Genomic DNA, 16,690 nt, shown 5'->3' with positions numbered 1-16,690 from the left:
TAAACCGTTTTTAAAATTTCGGCGGCCTTTGGTCGACTCGTACCTCTTCGTTGATAATTTCCCCTCCAACTACGCAGTACTGTACTCATTGTGGCTCAGGTTGCGAGTCGATTTAATTTGTCGTTCAGGAGGCTGCCAAGCTGCCAAGCAATCCCGGCGAAGGATTCCACCGCGAGGTCAATAAAAGGGAGGTCATCTGCAGCATTGAGCTGAACCGCAAATGCGGAGGCCGGCTGCTGGAAGGCAAATAACGTTCAGCCGTTTCTCCTTGGGGGAACATCGGCCGTTTAAATAATAACTAGTTAACGTAACGTTTAAATGGATGGAGCGTTGGGGGCCAGACACGAGGTTGATCGCCAGTCCCCTGCTCGCGACTAACCGGATTCTCACTTTCGCCCTTCTTCAGCCCTGCCTGAAGAGGATTCGCGTAATTTATTCTGCCCAATTCCGCTTGGCCATGGCTTTAATATGAACCCTTCGGTCCCCTCGCCCATTCCACTTTTTCAAGATCCCGGTTGCCCACTCCGCGAAAACGACAACGATAGGCAAAAAAATGGCCCGACGACTCATTGCTGCGCTCGCCCTCGCGCACGGCGCCTCGGCTCTCCTGGAAGGGTTTGTGGAAGTTCTGGTCCGCGTCGATGAGGTCCGCGCCTCGGTGGGTGCCGCCGCCGGGGTGTTGGAGGCTGCTGGGCGTGGCGACGACCCCGGGTACGAGGCGTGTGTGCACGCCGACCAGATCGTCCAGGACTGCTACGACTCTGGCGCTCTCGATAGTACTGCTCCGGCGGCGGAAGGGAATAGGTGTCTGTGTTGCGAGGACTCATCCAACGTCAGCATACTCTACTCGAGCTGCGCATCATACGCGATCAATGAGGTTTCCGCGACCAGTGCCTTTTCGGGTATGTTTAGATCTGTTGAGACGGGAACCAAGACCCGGTATTGTGAGCTGAAGGCAGACACCGACTAACATGATACAGCCATGACCGTCCTTTACAGCATTTGTGGACTTAGCGCGACCTGCGCAACCCAGACTGGTGGTATTGGTACTACGCGCGGTTCTGCTACGCGCGGCTTTACGCGCACCACCCAGGGCACCGAGGATACCATTCCGCTTCCCACCGACCTGCCTGCCCCGTGCTCAAAGTTGCTGTCTATTTACTCGTCGTGCTCTGATGACCTGGGCTTCAACACGGCGAAAGCTACCGACGTTGCATCGTGCTTTTGGTATGACTGTTCACCTTCCGAAATTATCTGCCCTCGGGAAACTAATCCGCTTCTTCAGCCCGGCAAAGTCTGGCAAGTTTGACACGGCGTTCGAGGATTACGCCAGCTCTTGTATCCCTTACGCCAAATCCTCTTTCCTCCCGGGAGATTACACCGGTAAGCGATTTCGTCCTCCATCCTCGGAAGTCGTTTGGTCGTGCGTACTAACCGCAACGTCTAGTCGTCACTCGGCTCGCTACATTCTGCGACGCCGTGCAGACCGGCGGCTCTGCGGCCAGCAGCAGCGGGCCTCTCATCTTCACCTCGGCCGGGACTCGTACTGGGCCGGAGTTTGGGCTTCCCTCGGAGACCTCTTCGCCAGGGACAACGGGTACTCCGGGTCTGGTCCCGGTCCCTAGTGACGCGGCAGGTGGAAGCACATCTTCGTCCAGGGGCCTTGGGACGCCGGGCGCCATGGTCCCTGGCCTTTTTGCTTGGTTTGCGAACTTGGCAACCCTTTTTCTTTCTTTCTTTTTCTTGATTTAGGTACGGGTTAATTGAGAGTTGCCCCGAGGTAATACTTATGGGTTAATGAATCGCATGCGGTGTATTTGAGGATTTCGTTTGTTTAATGGGATTTTGGTCTAGTTCCTCGTTCGGCATAACTCGTTCGATACTCAAGTTGGATATGGATCTTTCAAAAGAAACCAGGGGATACCCTCATAATTTGAAGTAGATTTTTCTCTCTAACCAAGAGCTTCTACTAAAAGGATCTGAGGCAGCGTGTACTCCGTAGGGCGCCATTTGATAGGACTGAGCGTTATCCAAGGGAGTCAAGTGAGGGCGGCCCAACTGTCAACGGCCTGCAGGCTCGAGGCAGGGTCCGAAAGTCCAGACCAGCCCGATGTGGGGCGCTTTGCGATGGGTGGAGCACAAAGCCAAACGCCCACGATCGTTTGTCGGCCGGCTGCAGAAATTCAGCCATTGGCACGAGAGCCGCTCCTGCCGCTGTTGATAACATGATCGAGCTGGGACAAAAAGGCACCGAAATTGTGCGCAACATGAAATGTGGGCGACAAGACGGTTGATGATGGCTTCTAACAGGACATTTACATCGCCTGCGCTCACTTTTGAGCTTGTTGCCAGGTGTTCGGTGCGTCCCTGGGCTTTTTTTTGGATCTCGCAGCGCGGGAGAAATTGACCGGACACTAATTATAGGCGGCCCTCAGGTAACACGCGCCCGCGCATCCAACCTCACCTTGCCCCACGGCAACGTCAAGTTGCCAATATTTATGCCGGTAGCGACCCAAGCATCGCTGAAAGGCCTGACTCCCGAGCAACTCGAAGCGACAGGATGCTGGCTATGTCTCAACAACACCTACCATCTTGGCCTTAAACCCGGTCAAAACGTCCTCGACGCCGTAGGGGGTGCTCACAAACTCCAAGGATGGAATCGCAATATCCTGACAGATAGTGGGGGGTACGGCTGTTTTTCAACACCCTGTTGTCCGTCACTCCTTTCCAGGGTCCCTGACTGACTAACCACCACTCCTAGCGCAGTTTCCAAATGGTCTCCCTCCTGAAGCTCGCCAACATCACCGAAGAGGGTGTGCGGTTCCTCTCTCCACACGACGGCAGCCCGATGCTGCTGACGCCCGAGCACTCCATGAGTCTGCAGAACTCGATCGGCTCCGACATCATGATGCAGCTCGATGACGTGCTGGTGACCACCTCGCCCGACAAGGCGCGCATGCGCGAGGCCATGGAACGCAGCGTGCGCTGGCTGGACCGGTGTATTGCAGCACATAAGAAACCGGACACGCAGAACCTGTTTTGTATTATCCAGGGCGGGCTGGACCTGGACATGCGCCGCGAGTGTTGTACGGCGATGCTACAGCGGGATACGCCGGGGATCGCGATCGGCGGGTTGAGTGGTGGCGAGGCGAAGGATGACTTTTGCAAGGTGGTGTCTGCCTGCACCGAGATGCTGCCCGAGTTGAAGCCGCGCTACGTGATGGGTATTGGGTATCCGGAGGACCTGGTTGTCAGCGTCGCGCTGGGCGCTGACATGTTTGACTGTGTCTGGCCGACACGGACGGCACGGTTCGGCAATGCCATCACCAAGCATGGCGTGTTGAACATGAAGCGGGAGTTGTATGCGGCTGACTTTGGGCCTATTGAGGAAGGTTGCGGATGCCCATGCTGCCGGCCGGCTGGGGAAGAGGGTGCCTTGGGGATTACCAGGGCGTTTGTTCATCACAATGCGGCTAAGGAGACGGTGGCGGCGCATCTACTCACTCTGCACAATGTGTGGTATCAGTTGGACTTGATGAGGAGTGCACGGGAAGCCATCATTGCAGACCGTTTCCCGGCCTTTGTCAAGGCTTTTTTTGCCAACCTGTATCCAGATCAGAGTGGATATCCCCTCTGGGCCGTGGATGCCTTGAAGGGGGTCGGGGTCGACTTATTAGGGACATGAGTGTAATAGTATCTGGGCCATCGGGCTTCTAGCCATAATTGAGATTATTTTTCGGTGGTGTCCGCCCATTACCATTATTGTCACTTGTGGATCTTTTCTGTCCTGAAGTCACGTTGGCGAAGGCTGTATTGGCGGGACGGTGTTGGCCGAGTAGAGAAAATTAAAGAGATCAAAAAAGTCATAACAAAAAAAGCCAAAAAAAGCTCACCCCTGGGGCGTATGGGGCCTGCCCCAGGGCTTACGAAAATCGTTGGCGGAGGACCAACAGATTTTACTGTTAAGAACGCCCGCCCGGGGAATCGGACCTGGGACGGGCAAGTAGGTGGTCGTGGAACTCCCCAGATGCACTACGAACTATATGGGGGAGGGGGTTGGAAGGAGCAGCGATGAGCGCTGGTTATAAAGGTGGTGATGGTGGTCTGCTCGGGTTGCTCAAAATTGAAGATTCAGGGTTAGGGTCTGACTGCTCTGTCCAGCCCCGCAGTGCAGCCAATCGCCAGCCAATTGAGACAGCACCCAAATTTTGCTCCGTTTTCCTATCGCGAAAGCCGACGTCCGACGACGACTGCCCACCAGCTTGCTGGGCTGATCTACACCCACCATGTCGTCTCGGAGCGTGTCTCCTGGGGGCGCGCTCCTGCGCTCCTCGCGAATGTTCTCTCTGCCTAAACCGATCCCGGCAATCAAGAACGAGCATGCAGCGGGCAGTCTTTTCCATTCGACGACGTCGACGCTGCCGGCCCCGACGCACCAGGTCGTCACCACCCTAAGCGCCCCGCGGAGGCAGGGAGACTGGGGCCTCAAACGGCCACTCCCGCTCAAGTCGACGACTAAGACAACGAACCCCATGCTGCGGGTCAGGGCCATTGACTCAAGCGAACATATCACCGATTATGTCTCAGCAGCCGACCATGGCATCACTCTCCGGAAATTTCAAGAGCTAGGGCTGCCCATGACGGTGCGGCGTGCGTGTGGCAGAGAGGCCAGAGAAACCAGTACCACGGGCCCCATCCTCACAAAAGCCTCCGACCTTCCCCAAAGGTCTGTCTTTGAGGACCAGTACGACACCACCGATATTCCCGCCGACAAGCGCGCCGAGACCGTGGACAACCGTTGGCGGTTTGAAGGGCCTTGGTTGGCTGGCATGGCTCAGGGTTCCTTTATTAAGTGGCTGGCGAAGGAGGTCCGGCCAAAGCGGGCAGAGTTCCGGCAGTTTTTGAAGAAAAAGCTGGCCCACGAGCAACATGCGGCTGCTGCGAAGTACGCGATAGACAAGGCATTGCCGGCGCCAGAGCCCATTGATGCCAGCGCAATAACGGAGGACCAGCTTGTCGACTACCTGCGCGAACTCCGTAACAACAACCAGGCGCTTTACGAGATGGTCGGCCAGTTTCTCGATCTGGCCCCGCTAAACCCACCAACTTTGGTCGAAACGGGCATGAGCGGCAACAAAATCATGACATTAAAGTACACCGAGGCGAAGAGTCCTTACGCTGACACGGGCCCGCCCATCACCCACCCCTCCGCCGGTCTCTCGTACCTCCGCACCAGCATGTACATGGCCAACCACCCCGTCTATGGGCCGCAAAAGGAGCACATCGCGGCACCGGCCAGAGTTGTGCGGCCACGCCGGCAAGGCCGTGGTATGAGGATCAGTATTGGTGTGGCCGGGTTCATCGCCAACACCTCCATTGGTGACATGGGCAACGCGCGAGGCACCTCGCCCGGCATGTACGACACAATCGATCCCGAACTGCCCGGTGGTGTCAAGCTTTGGGTATGCCCCACCCGGGCTACCATGGACGCCTCCGGCACCATTGCTATCACGGTGAAGGACTCGTCGCCCGAGGCGGCCACTGTGGCGCGTGAGCTTTTGGGCGAAGCCGACTGCCTCAGCGCTCGCGAAGCTCAGGCTACAAGGAAACCTGAATCGTCGAAGGAGATTCGGCAGAGATACCGCGCGGCACCCGGTCCCCAGGCGATGTCGAGCGCCCGGGATTACGGGTTGCAGGAGTAACGCGTTTGTCTTTGCGTGGACGGATGGATTCAAAGGCTGGATGGGACGGTTGAGGGTGTTGAGATTGGGCGACTAGACTGGGAAGATGTGTAGATACGACCGTGATGCCTGGTCCTGTAACAATAAACTGAATTGTAAAATATCCCTGACGGTACATCAACCGCTTTCATCCTCTGCTTCTGCCCCGAGGACGTGAAAGATTCCGATTAATGCATTTTTTGCTATACTATGCGTGTAACGAGTTGATGAGTGCTTCGCACTCGCCACATAAGCCACATCCACAGCAGCAACCAGCCACAGCGCCCTAGGTCTTGGCGTGCCCTAATCCCCCCACAACCGCGAGCCTACCCAAGAAAAGTTCTGTGTGCCGCCTGCGACCTCACTTTCTTACCTCTCCTCGTCTCGGAAATCGCCCAGCTCAACAACACCCACCCGCCAAAAACCACCATCCCAATACCGCCAACATGGGTCGCGTTCGCACCAAGACCGTCAAGAAGTCCGCCAAGGTCATCATTGAGCGGTACTACCCCAAGCTGACCCTCGACTTCGAGACCAACAAGCGGGTGTGCGATGAGATTGCCATCATCGCCTCCAAGAGGCTGCGCAACAAGGTGCGTAGACCCTTTAATCCCACTGTTTGGAGGGGAGAAGTCGGCAGGAATTAACAAGATCTTGTTCGAAATCTACAGATTGCCGGCTACACCACCCATCTGATGAAGCGCATTCAGCGTGGCCCGGTCCGCGGCATCTCCTTCAAGCTCCAGGAAGAGGAGCGTGAGCGCAAGGATCAGTACGTGCCCGAGGTGTCTGCCCTCGACTTCTCCGAGGCCGGCCAGCTCGAGGTCGACGGCGAGACCAAGGACCTGCTCAAGCACCTTGGCGTACGTATTCCCTTTTTTTTTTCCCTCTTCCAGGTATCTCCAGAAGGTTAGGTTTGGCGGTTGGTTGCTGACTTTGACCCCTTTCTCCTCTCTGCAGTTCGATTCGATTCCCGTCAACGTCACCCCCGTCACCCAGAACCCTGTCGTCGAGCGTGGCGGCCGGCGGTTCGGCGACCGCCCTCCTCGTCGCGACTAAGCGTGCCCGTTTTCTTCGAGATACGATAGAGGAAAAAAAAAAGACAAAAAGCATTGGCAGGCTTCTTCTTCGCTCGCGTCCTGAACGCGACCACGATGACGGCGACCTTCTTCTGCGTCTTCTTCTCACGGCGATAACGACGACCACTATACACTATTACAATGGGATATGGGTGTGGGTTATGACATTGCGTTACATGGGCATGGCTACATGGCGTCTTATCTGGCGGTGGTGGGAGGTCGTGAGGAACGAACAAGAGCACGGGAGTAGATCCTCGGCAAATAGAGAGATCTGTTGCCCCATTCAAGGTGTCGCCGATTCCCTAGGGTAATTCCGGGGATGACGCTTGATTGCCAATTTCAAAGTCCCTTCGCGGCCGCTGTGCTTGTGGGATGCAGACTGTGCAACTGCACTGGTCGTTGTGCTGTGATGTTTCGAAGTTACCCGTTGAAGCGGATGGTATCAAGGTAAGATGAGTAAATTCCTAGCAGTCACGACCGGCGATGTGTATTTTGCGACGTGCAAGGCTTCCATTGAATCCCCAAATATGCTGCCCGAACTGTAAACAGCAACGGATATATCTTCGCCCCTTGCGTAAAATCACTCCCCTAAAACGCCGATTGTTGTACACACTACGTACAGTACAGTACCCGGTAAACCCCCACCCCAATCCGGGCCTTAATCAAAACCGGACGGAGAAGAACTCATCATCATCATCGCTCTCAGCGCCCTCCTCCGCGTTCCTCCCATCACCCACCGTCCCAAACTTGGGCTTATACCCCTCAATCAAACCCTGTGCATCCTCAGACGGCGCAGAAGGAGCCTCGGCGGGGCCATCAACATCACTCTCCTTGATGGTGACCTCGACCCGACTGAAATCCGTCAGCCGGCCGCCGGCGGAATCGCCCCTCTCACCCGCGAGGGCGGATGCATCCTTGCGGTCCTTTTGTAACGTCTTCTTGTTGGGAGGGCGCTTGTGTTTGTCAATCTCGAGCTGGGCCATGGCCTGCGCGAGTTGGTTCCTGTCTGTTTCTGTGCCTCGGGGAGAGACAGCAGTCGCAGCACCGCTAGTGACCTTCTTTTCACCTCCCGTAGAACCAGCCCCAGCCCCAGAACCACCCTCCTTCCTCAACTCCAACTTGACCACCATCCCCCCATCCGGCCCGCGCACATAACTCGGATTATCCAACTGCACCTTCAGGTACAACCCGCGCTTGGCACAGGCGTCAGAGCACCACTTGTTGAGGTCCTCGGCACGCGCGATGCCGCCCGCGGCGGTGATTTTGAAGGGTGCATCGTGGGTCCGGCGCGGGCGGGCGCACAGCGCGTACCCGCACTTGTCGAGACAGTTGCGCTCTTCGATTAGGTCGAGGTACTCGGAGGGTTGGAAGGTGGAGAGGTGGGTGAGGAGGTCGGAGACGTCGATTGGGTGGGGGTTGGCGGCGGTGTATTTTATTGGTGGTGGTGTTTTTGCTGGTGTTGTTGCGGTGGGGGTGGTCGCTGTTGTATTTGAGGTTGAGGTTGATGGTGGTGGTGGTGTGGGAGGGTGGCTGCGTGGGAACTGGGAGAGGATTTCAAACGTAGCTAGAGGGACAGCAGGGCGGATTTCAGTCGCCTTGAGCTTCTCGAGTAGGCGGATTCGGGCGGCCTGCTCCTGTTGTGCGAGGAGCTCGAGGCGACTGGGTTCGGGTTGCGGTGGTGCGGGTGGTGTGGGTGCTGTTAGAGAAAATGATGATGGAAAGTCTATGGGGGCAGCTATTGGTGATGCTGTGGTTGACGAGGAAGATTTCTTCAAGATACCCTTTGGCTTGGGCCGTGGCCGGGGGCTCGGCTTTGGCGATGTGGCTGGTGATGTTGCCATGTTTGTGATGCTGATTCGGCGATGTTTTTGCGGAGTGTGAAAACCTCGTGGTTTGGAACGCGAGACAAAGACCTGGAGACCCCGCGATTGCCTCAGACAACCTGGTTGATGATTCGAAATGACCCCTGTCGTTGTTTTTTCTGCGGCGTGTCAGTGTCTGAAATTGGTTAGCGCTGCTGAAAGCCGGTCCCACCACACGCCTCGGCTTTCAAACAACACTAAAGATGATGCCCTTGGTGCCGCAAAGTGCAGTAACAGCCCAAGCCACCTCCTGAGGCTCCGGCTGAATTGCTGCCTGGTGAGATCTGGAACACTACGACACGACCCACGTAGACGGTGAGGTGTGTGGTGGTGGGCAGCCACCGCAGGAAGAAAGCAGGAGACTTGTGTTGTTTGGTTCAAGGGCCAGATGGGGTTCACCGTTCATGCGCTGACGTCGACTCTTGGCATTCCCCTCCTCTATTCGTAGACCTCCACCAAACTTCAGGTTACCCCACCTGCCTGCTGTTGTGGACTTGCGGACTGCTCCTTCCTCGTTCTTTCCATCTCCCGCAAAATGATTCAGGCGACTAGTAGGCCACTCACATTCAGTTAAACTCTGCACCGGCTCCGCTTGTTGCCAACCCCTCCGGAGTTCCAGGTTGTCTTCAGTCAAGCTCAGGCCGTCCATTGCTTCTCTCACACTGCAGCAGCCGATTTCCGTCGCTTTGCTGCGTTTGAGATTTCGGGCCCCCTTCCCCCATTTCCCTCTCCGCACACACTCTTGCCCGTTCTATCATCGCGTGGCCGCTTGTTTACATTACTCACTCCGGCTTCGGGGGTTTCTTTTTTGTTTTTTGTTTTGCACGGCCGCCACAACCAACGTGTGCACCGTGTGGCGACACCTGGCCGGGAAAGTGGTTTAAGGCCTCTGAAGCTCCGAAGCTCTCTCTTTGCACACCCCGCTACAAATACAGCGCAGGCTTCCGACCAATTTAACCCCGACTTTGCATCGACACCCGCCGTCTACGTTTGCTGCTGGCCGTGAGCCGCGTCATCATGTCGTTCAAGGTCAAAGCCCTGTACGACTATGTCTCTGGGCACGAGGATGATCTGGGTTTCAACGTAGGCCAGATCATCACTGTGACTGATGAGGAGGACGACGACTGGTACGGTGGCGAGTATGTCGATGATTCCGGCACGAAGCACGAGGGTATTTTTCCCCGCAACTTTGTCGAGAAGTACGAGCCCACTGCCCCGCCTCGACCGACCCGACCGCGGTCCAAGAAGGGTTCCGAGCCAGGCCCGGCTCCCGCTGCTGTTGCCCCTCCGCTTCCGGCCCCCGCACCAGCACTAGCACCTGCGCCCGCGCCCGCTGTTGAGTCGCCGAGGGAGGCTACGCCAGAGCCCGAAGAGACGACGCCCGAGCCGGCCCCTGTGGCTGCCAGTCCGCCAACTGAGACCTACTCGGCACCCCCGCCTGCTCCAGCTCCAGCACCCGTGGCAGAGCCCCCGGCGCCGAAGCAAGCTCCTGCCCCGCCTGCCCCACAACCGGCCGCGGCCCCTTCTGCCAGCTCACCGCCCGCCCCGGCCGCAAAGCGCGCACTTCCAGGCCCGAAGCCGGGTGGTCCACCTCCCGTGTCCGAGAAGCCGACTGGTAATGCTTTCAAAGACCGCATCGCAGCATTCAACCGAGCTGCCGCGCCCCCTGTCGCGCCCTTCAAGCCGAGCGGCCTGAGCTCCGGCGGCTCCGGGTTCATCAAGAAGCCCTTTGTAGCACCCCCGCCGAGCCGAAATGCATATGTTCCGCCGCCATCGCAGGCCCCCGTGGCCAAGCTGTACCGCCGAGATGAAGATCCGGAAGTAAAAGAGCAGGAAGCCGAAGTACAGGAGAACGCGACCAAGGCAGGGTTCGCCCCGCGGCCCACTACAGCCGAGGGCGATGCGGCCGACGATGAGCCCAAGCCCATGAGCTTGAAGGAGCGTCTGGCCCTTCTGCAGAAACAACAGATGGAGACGGCTGCCCGGCACGCTGAAGCTGCGTCCAAGAAGGAGAAGCCCAAGCGGCCGCCCAAGAAGCGTCTCGACAGCCAAGACACGGTCGAAGGAAGCGAGGCTGCTGTTGAGCGTACCGAGGAGGCCCCGAGGGCATCTATCGATGAAGCCGCGCCCTCGCGCCAGGCCCACCCCCCGAGACGGAGGTCTTCCAAGGGCCCCGAGCCCCGTGATGGCAACGAAGCTGATATGTCCGGTGCGGGCGAGACCACAGAAGGCCAGGATGACCTCACCGAGAAGGAGGACAGCGACAGCAGACCCCGACAGGCAGCCGGTGTCTCCAAGCCAGAGGACAATGATCGGATAGAGGAAGAAGAAGACGAAGAAGAGGAGGAGGACGAGGAGGAAGAGGAAGACGTCGACCCGGAACTCCGTCGCAGAGAGGAGTTGCGCGCAAGAATGGCCAAGATGTCGGGTGGCATGGGTATGCCGGGCATGGCCATGCCCTTGTTTGGTGCTCCGGCCCCGGTGCTGCCCAAGAAGAAGAAGGCTGCGCAGGAGAAGCGGGTCGAGGAACAGCCCGAGGAAGTTGCTGCGCCGGCCGTGCGAGCACCTCCCGTTCCCCTGCCTGGCATGATGCGACCTCCTGTCCCAGAGGCCAGACATCAGCCAGAGCAGGATGAACAGGAAGCAGAGGCGGACGAGGAAGAGGAGGAGGACGAGCGCGACCTCAGAACTCCGCATCAGGAGGCTGCCCCGCCAGGTGAGTTGACCGCACAATATACTGATCTAATCTGGTCCACTCTGGAAGTCCCAAGAAGAGTCTTGAGCAGCGTGCTGACTTCGGAGTGACAATAGTGCCGTCGTCGGAACCAGGAGCACCTCCTCCTATTCCTGGCGGGCGCCCGGCCCCGCCTCCTGTTCCTGCGGATTGTGAGTATCATCGTGCCCAGCGTTATGCACCATGGAATATTATTGTTAATCTCGTGAAGCACGTCCGCCACCGCCGCCTCCAACAGCATCAGCTGCCGCGGTCCGGTCGCCTAGTGAAGGATCGGTATCGGACGACGAGCTGTCAGAACGACCCCAGGAGGAGCTTGATTCTTCACGAGGGGATCTAGGCCCGGCCACCCGCGCCCCGCCTCCTCCACCTCCGCCTGCCACAGCTGCTCCGCCGCCGATTCCCACATCGCCGAGGATATCGCAGGACCGCCGCACATCGTACGTGGATGAGGCCGTCCCGTCTTCCCCGCGAGAGAACAAGCGCAGTAGCCGGCCACCTCCGCCTATCCCGGGTTCTCCTCCGGCGCTCCCGCCTACTCAGTCACGACCCCCTCCTCCGCCTCCTTCGGCTGCTCCGCCACTACGTGGTGTCTCGACCAGCGAGTCCAGGGCTCCGCCGCCTCTTCCTCCCCCGCGGAAAGACAGTGTTGAGGAGGAAGAGGAGGAGGAGGAGGTCACCGAGTATGAGGGCGACTACGACACGGACATCGCATCCTCTGTTCCTCACAAGGACGCCCTCAAGGCGCACCAGCGTGAGTCGAGCTTCGAGGATGTGGTATCGCCGCGGTCTCCCACTACGGAAGCGCCACCTCCCCCCGTTCCGGTCGCTTCACCTCCCAGGGCTGGCCCGCCCCCCATCCCGTCGCAACCGCCCCCGGACAGCCGGAAGTCGGTGGACATGCCTCGGATGGCCCCACCCCCTCCTCCTCCGCCCAAGGAGACACCTCGCTACGACGACGACGATTACGACCCGTACAACTACACCTCATCTTCACTCGCTGGTGCTCCACCACCTGTGCCTTCGTTCCCCGCGCCGTCGGCCTCACCGCAGGTCAAGCAGGAGGAGTTCTTCTCGCAGGAACCGACACCTTACGGACAAACCCCACGATCCCCCCCTCTTCCTCCTCCCCCACCGCCGGCGTCTTCCGGGCGTGCTGCTGCTGCTACTGCTGCTGCTGGTGCTACCCGCCAGTCGGCCGACCTCCAGCGTCCCAGCATCAGCCGGCGGTCGATGGACGTGACGCGCCCCTCGATGGAGTCAGGCTTCGTTGCTAACGACATCGACCTGGCCAGCCAATCCTCCTGGTGGCTCCAGCCCAACGGCCTCCCGCCGCAGCTACACGGCCGCAAAGACATCTTCTCCGAGTCCGACGAGTCTAGCTCCGCCGACCCCCACAAAGGCGGCAAAACCGTCGTAACCCGCGACATCTACGTCCTCTTCCAGGACTACTCCCAAACCGTCATCACTGCCCGCTTCGACCCCCACAACACCGGCGACGTCCAACTCGACCAGCGCCACGAACCACCCCCGCGCGCCCTGCGCCAAGACCAGCTCGAACAAAGCTACGAACGCTTTGGCCGCGCCATCGGCGACGCCGCCGCCACCAAAAAGGACTCCGTCGTCGGCGACGGCACCCCGCAAGCCCTCATCTACGAACTCCTCCGCCCCTTCCCCGACGCCCTCGTCCCCGTCGGCTCCCGCGCCTACGGCGCCCTCGTCTACAGCAACCTCGCCAACGCGAGCACCACGCAAAACGATGAGATCCGCCCGGGTGATATCGTCTCGATCCGCAACGCCAAGTTCCAGGGTAAACATGGCGCCATGCATGCCAAGTACTCTATGGAGGTTGGGAAACCGGATCATGTGGGTGTCGTGGCGGAGTGGGATGGGACGAAGAAGAAGGTAAGGGCGTGGGAACAGGGGAGGGAGAGTAAGAAGGTGAAGGTGGAGTCGTTTAAGTTGGATGATTTACGGTCGGGGGAGGTCAAGATTTGGAGGGTTATGCCGCGGAGTTGGGTCGGGTGGGAGTCCGGGTCTGCTGGGGGTGGTGGTGGTGGTGGTGGAAGTAATAGTAGTAATGGGAATGGTGGGAAGGGGGCAGGTGATGGGAACTAGGAGGTCCTGATGGGTTTGCAGATGAGGGATGTAGGACGTGGTGGGGGGTTTGGTCTGTCTGGGGATGGTATGGTGGGTGTGTTGGTGAGGATTGCTATGGGGGTTTGATCAAGCGTGGGTGGTGATGAGTGATTGAGCGAGGGTGGTGATGATGAAGCCGTTGCAGCGTGCAACTGAGGTCCTGGGGAGGCTATCTGAAGACTCTACTCTTTCGGTCTGGTTGGCTTGTTGGTTTGTTGAGTCTTGTCAGACTTGTTTCTTTTCTTTTCTCTTTTTTCTTCTTTTTTCTCTCTTGTTGTTGTTGTTGTTTCTACTCGTCGGCTGTTGTGTCGAGTTTGTCGGGTTTTGTAGGTAGTGAAATGGATTGAGTCGATTGAACAGGGTCTGAGCTGGGTGGTAGGCGGGCGGGCGGGCGAGTTCTATCGTAGTACGTAGGTTTTATACTATCTATGCCCTTCTCCCTCTATCATGCTGTGGTTGTGATACGACCTGGTTGGTGAACTGTGTGATATGTTGTCTCGTTTTTGCTTATACTAAGCTATGCCTGTCCGTTGCCCTAACGTAATCTGTTAATATCAACCTTGACGGCAGATATGATGGCGTCCTGTGATATCATTACTCGCCTGCTATGCTGGGTGAGTGAGCATGCTGCCGCGTTCTGGTTATTTGTTTGTAATTGGTAGTGGTGTTTCTCACTTCGTCTTGGATTTCTTGGATTCTTTTTCTTTTCCCGGTCCTTTTTTACCCTCTTCGCCTCTCTCGTCCCCATTCCTTCTATTCCCGTCCCCCTATCTCCTCACCTCTCTTCTTTTCTCACCTCCCCTCCTCATCTCTTCTTCTTGCTTCGTGTTTTGCCTTGCCCTTTGCTCATATCATATCCCCCCCTTGTAGTCAGTCAATACTGCCATGCCACCATGACAATATGTGCTCTAACTGACTAACTATCAGTCGGCTTGTTCAAAATGGTCATTGTGTCTTGGTGATTTATTTATGGTGCGATGGGGGTGACGAAGGAAAGAATAATAGTACCTCGGGGGTTGTTCAACTCAACTCAACTCACTCGACTGAGGAGGGTGAGTAGAGTGGTAGTTAAGTTGTAAATTAACTCTGTAGATACATACTTATCATAATGCTAGGGCTAATTGCTATGGGATTCTTGTCGCCGTGGCTGTTATAGACTCGGTTTCTGTGCGTGTGTTGCTGTTTGTGATGGATTATTGAGCTTTCTCATCGCCTTGTGGTGGTTGTGTTGCTTGGCTTTAGTTTAGGATTTGAGGTGAGGTAGACTGTGTTGGATGGGTTGTTTGGGTTTTATGTTCTCGATCTCATGGGATATAATAGTGGTTATTGTGGCGCGTTGTTTTAGAAGACGTAAATCTGTTTCTTTTCATGTGTGGATATCTTTGCAATGAAATTTCCTGAGGGATATGCTGTGAGAGTTGTCAATGTGGTACTCAGCAAGACAAAGTTTTATGAAGGCGACACGAACTCCTTTTCTATTTACTTATTAGTCTCGGTTCCAAGTTTTTACTATTTACATTTGCTAGGACCTCGTGTTGCAGAGCCATCTTGTTTTGAGAACTCCCCTATTTTTTACACTGTTAGTGGCTGTACTGTTATTTATTGTCTAATTTCACATCCTTTATTACCAGTTGAGCGTAGAAACGGGACGCGATAAAGGCCACACACTCAGCACCATTACCTTCTTGTTGGGTTCAAGTTTAGGGGGTTTTAGATCATAATCAAGAAACGCATTCTAGCTCACGAACCGGGTTTCTGCTTGTAATTTTTGAGACGCCGCGGAAGCCATGAATGTATATTTCTTACACAGTGATAAAACCCAAGCCTAAACGGTGGATTGTGTCACAGCCATGGTAAAGGGCAAGATGTTAGTAGCCGCTTCCCCTTACCAACGAAGGTTGTGAGCCACACTCAGACATTAAACCTATCATCATGACCTCCTGATTTATGTTTCAGTGAAAAGAAACCGCCAAAAGATGTGAAGTCTCTGTCCTTATGTTCCTCACAATCGTCCGCCAAGCCAATAACACCATCACTGTCCAAAATTCCAAAACAAGATACCCCATCCCACAACCCGCCATGTCACGCAATTTATACATTTCTCCTTATCAAAACCCTGTGTAAACCAGATAGGATAGAACACACAACGCATACACACATCTCTGCAGACCCGCATATCTACCGATTAACTCACTTCCTCCCTGAGGCACATACAGTAGCCAATTCCCGAGCCAACTACACGTAGGCATGCTGCATGCTGCATGGATGCCCTTCCCGCATACATGCAGCCCAACGTCCCCATTCTTCCCTTGTTCCCAGCCAAGCCAGCCTTAGAGAGAGAAAGACAGACGCAAAAGACGAGCCACAGCACCAATGGAAAAATTTGCACCCTCTCGCAAGATATCAGGAAATCAGTATTTTCTGCCTTGCCTATTCGTGGATACACGTCTGTCCATCTATCTGTCTACCAGTGTCTCGGACAAGCAGCTGCAAAACGGAGGGGACGGACCGTCTTGCCTTCTGCAGCAGCAGCAGCTGTGTCTAGACCACAACACCCGGTTTGTTTCCCTCCTTTGTGTTACCTTCTTCGTCTGCCGTCCCGACATATGTCTTGGGTTGGTTGTCGGTTGGTTGATTGGGTGTTGGCTGAGTAACGTCCAACTCCCACAACTCCCACCCCTTCTTTACATATTGATCAAGGAACATAGCGAGGGATTTTGTTGATCAGAAAGATTTGCATGGCGGGATATGATACTGTCTCTCAGCCCCAGGGGCGGATCATGACAAGTTCTAAACCGAGACTTGAAGCAGCACGGCTGCTCTTTCTATGGGAACCCCACGCACGTGTAACATGCTCACAATGGGATAGGGTAGAAGCTTGGGAAAAGCAGGGCGTAACGGGGGAGGATGTACACTTAGACCTGCATCTCCAATACCGCACACGGGAACGACGCGGGAGGATGAACGCACACACACCCACATCTTTCGTCCCGCCTCCACTTTACTTGTACTCTCCACGTCCAATGAGGGAAGAAAATCTGACCAGTGGCTGCTGAGAATTCTTTCCACTTCAAGATCTACTCATGTCTCGGGCCGTTTAGCGGGGACCAGTCCATGGGGTGCTTGTTTCTCGATGGGGGAAGTCGGAACGTGGCT

The 16,690-nt window shown here is 56.4% G+C and overlaps 5 protein-coding genes across 5 annotated transcripts; 4 read left to right on the top strand and 1 right to left on the bottom strand.

Moving 5' to 3' along the window:
* Positions 1-553: 553 nt before the first annotated feature.
* On the top strand, positions 554-3,685 carry C8A04DRAFT_37518 (queuine tRNA-ribosyltransferase; the record flags this gene model as incomplete). The annotated part of the gene is made up of 7 exons (XM_062783902.1): positions 554-902; positions 981-1,227; positions 1,286-1,383; positions 1,448-1,703; positions 2,248-2,359; positions 2,436-2,686; positions 2,767-3,685. The coding sequence occupies 7 exons, from the start codon at positions 554-556 to the stop codon at positions 3,683-3,685; spliced, it is 2,232 nt and encodes a 743-aa protein (XP_062636694.1).
* Positions 3,686-4,286: 601 nt separating this feature from the next.
* Positions 4,287-5,702, top strand: C8A04DRAFT_37517 (mitochondrial ribosomal protein MRP51; the record flags this gene model as incomplete). Its single annotated transcript, XM_062783901.1, has 1 exon — positions 4,287-5,702. One exon carries the CDS (start codon positions 4,287-4,289, stop codon positions 5,700-5,702), a length of 1,416 nt encoding a protein of 471 aa, XP_062636693.1.
* A 464-nt stretch (positions 5,703-6,166) lies between these two features.
* Positions 6,167-6,779, top strand: C8A04DRAFT_37516 (uncharacterized protein; the record flags this gene model as incomplete). The annotated part of the gene is made up of 3 exons (XM_062783900.1): positions 6,167-6,313; positions 6,392-6,583; positions 6,681-6,779. 3 exons carry the CDS (start codon positions 6,167-6,169, stop codon positions 6,777-6,779), a joined length of 438 nt encoding a protein of 145 aa, XP_062636692.1.
* A 682-nt stretch (positions 6,780-7,461) lies between these two features.
* On the bottom strand, positions 7,462-8,640 carry C8A04DRAFT_28957 (uncharacterized protein; the record flags this gene model as incomplete). Its single annotated transcript, XM_062780841.1, has 1 exon — positions 7,462-8,640. The coding sequence occupies one exon, from the start codon at positions 8,638-8,640 to the stop codon at positions 7,462-7,464; it is 1,179 nt and encodes a 392-aa protein (XP_062636691.1).
* Positions 8,641-9,678: 1,038 nt separating this feature from the next.
* C8A04DRAFT_28956 (myosin tail region-interacting protein MTI1) lies at positions 9,679-13,513 on the top strand (the record flags this gene model as incomplete). The annotated part of the gene is made up of 3 exons (XM_062780840.1): positions 9,679-11,377; positions 11,473-11,547; positions 11,607-13,513. The coding sequence occupies 3 exons, from the start codon at positions 9,679-9,681 to the stop codon at positions 13,511-13,513; spliced, it is 3,681 nt and encodes a 1,226-aa protein (XP_062636690.1).
* Between the last annotated feature and the right edge of the window lie 3,177 nt (positions 13,514-16,690).

This window comes from Dichotomopilus funicola (genome assembly GCF_033296635.1).
Source record: "Dichotomopilus funicola strain CBS 141.50 unplaced genomic scaffold C8A04scaffold_34, whole genome shotgun sequence".
Taxonomy (NCBI): domain Eukaryota; kingdom Fungi; phylum Ascomycota; class Sordariomycetes; order Sordariales; family Chaetomiaceae; genus Dichotomopilus; species Dichotomopilus funicola.
This window is presented reverse-complemented; position numbering and strand designations above follow the sequence as displayed.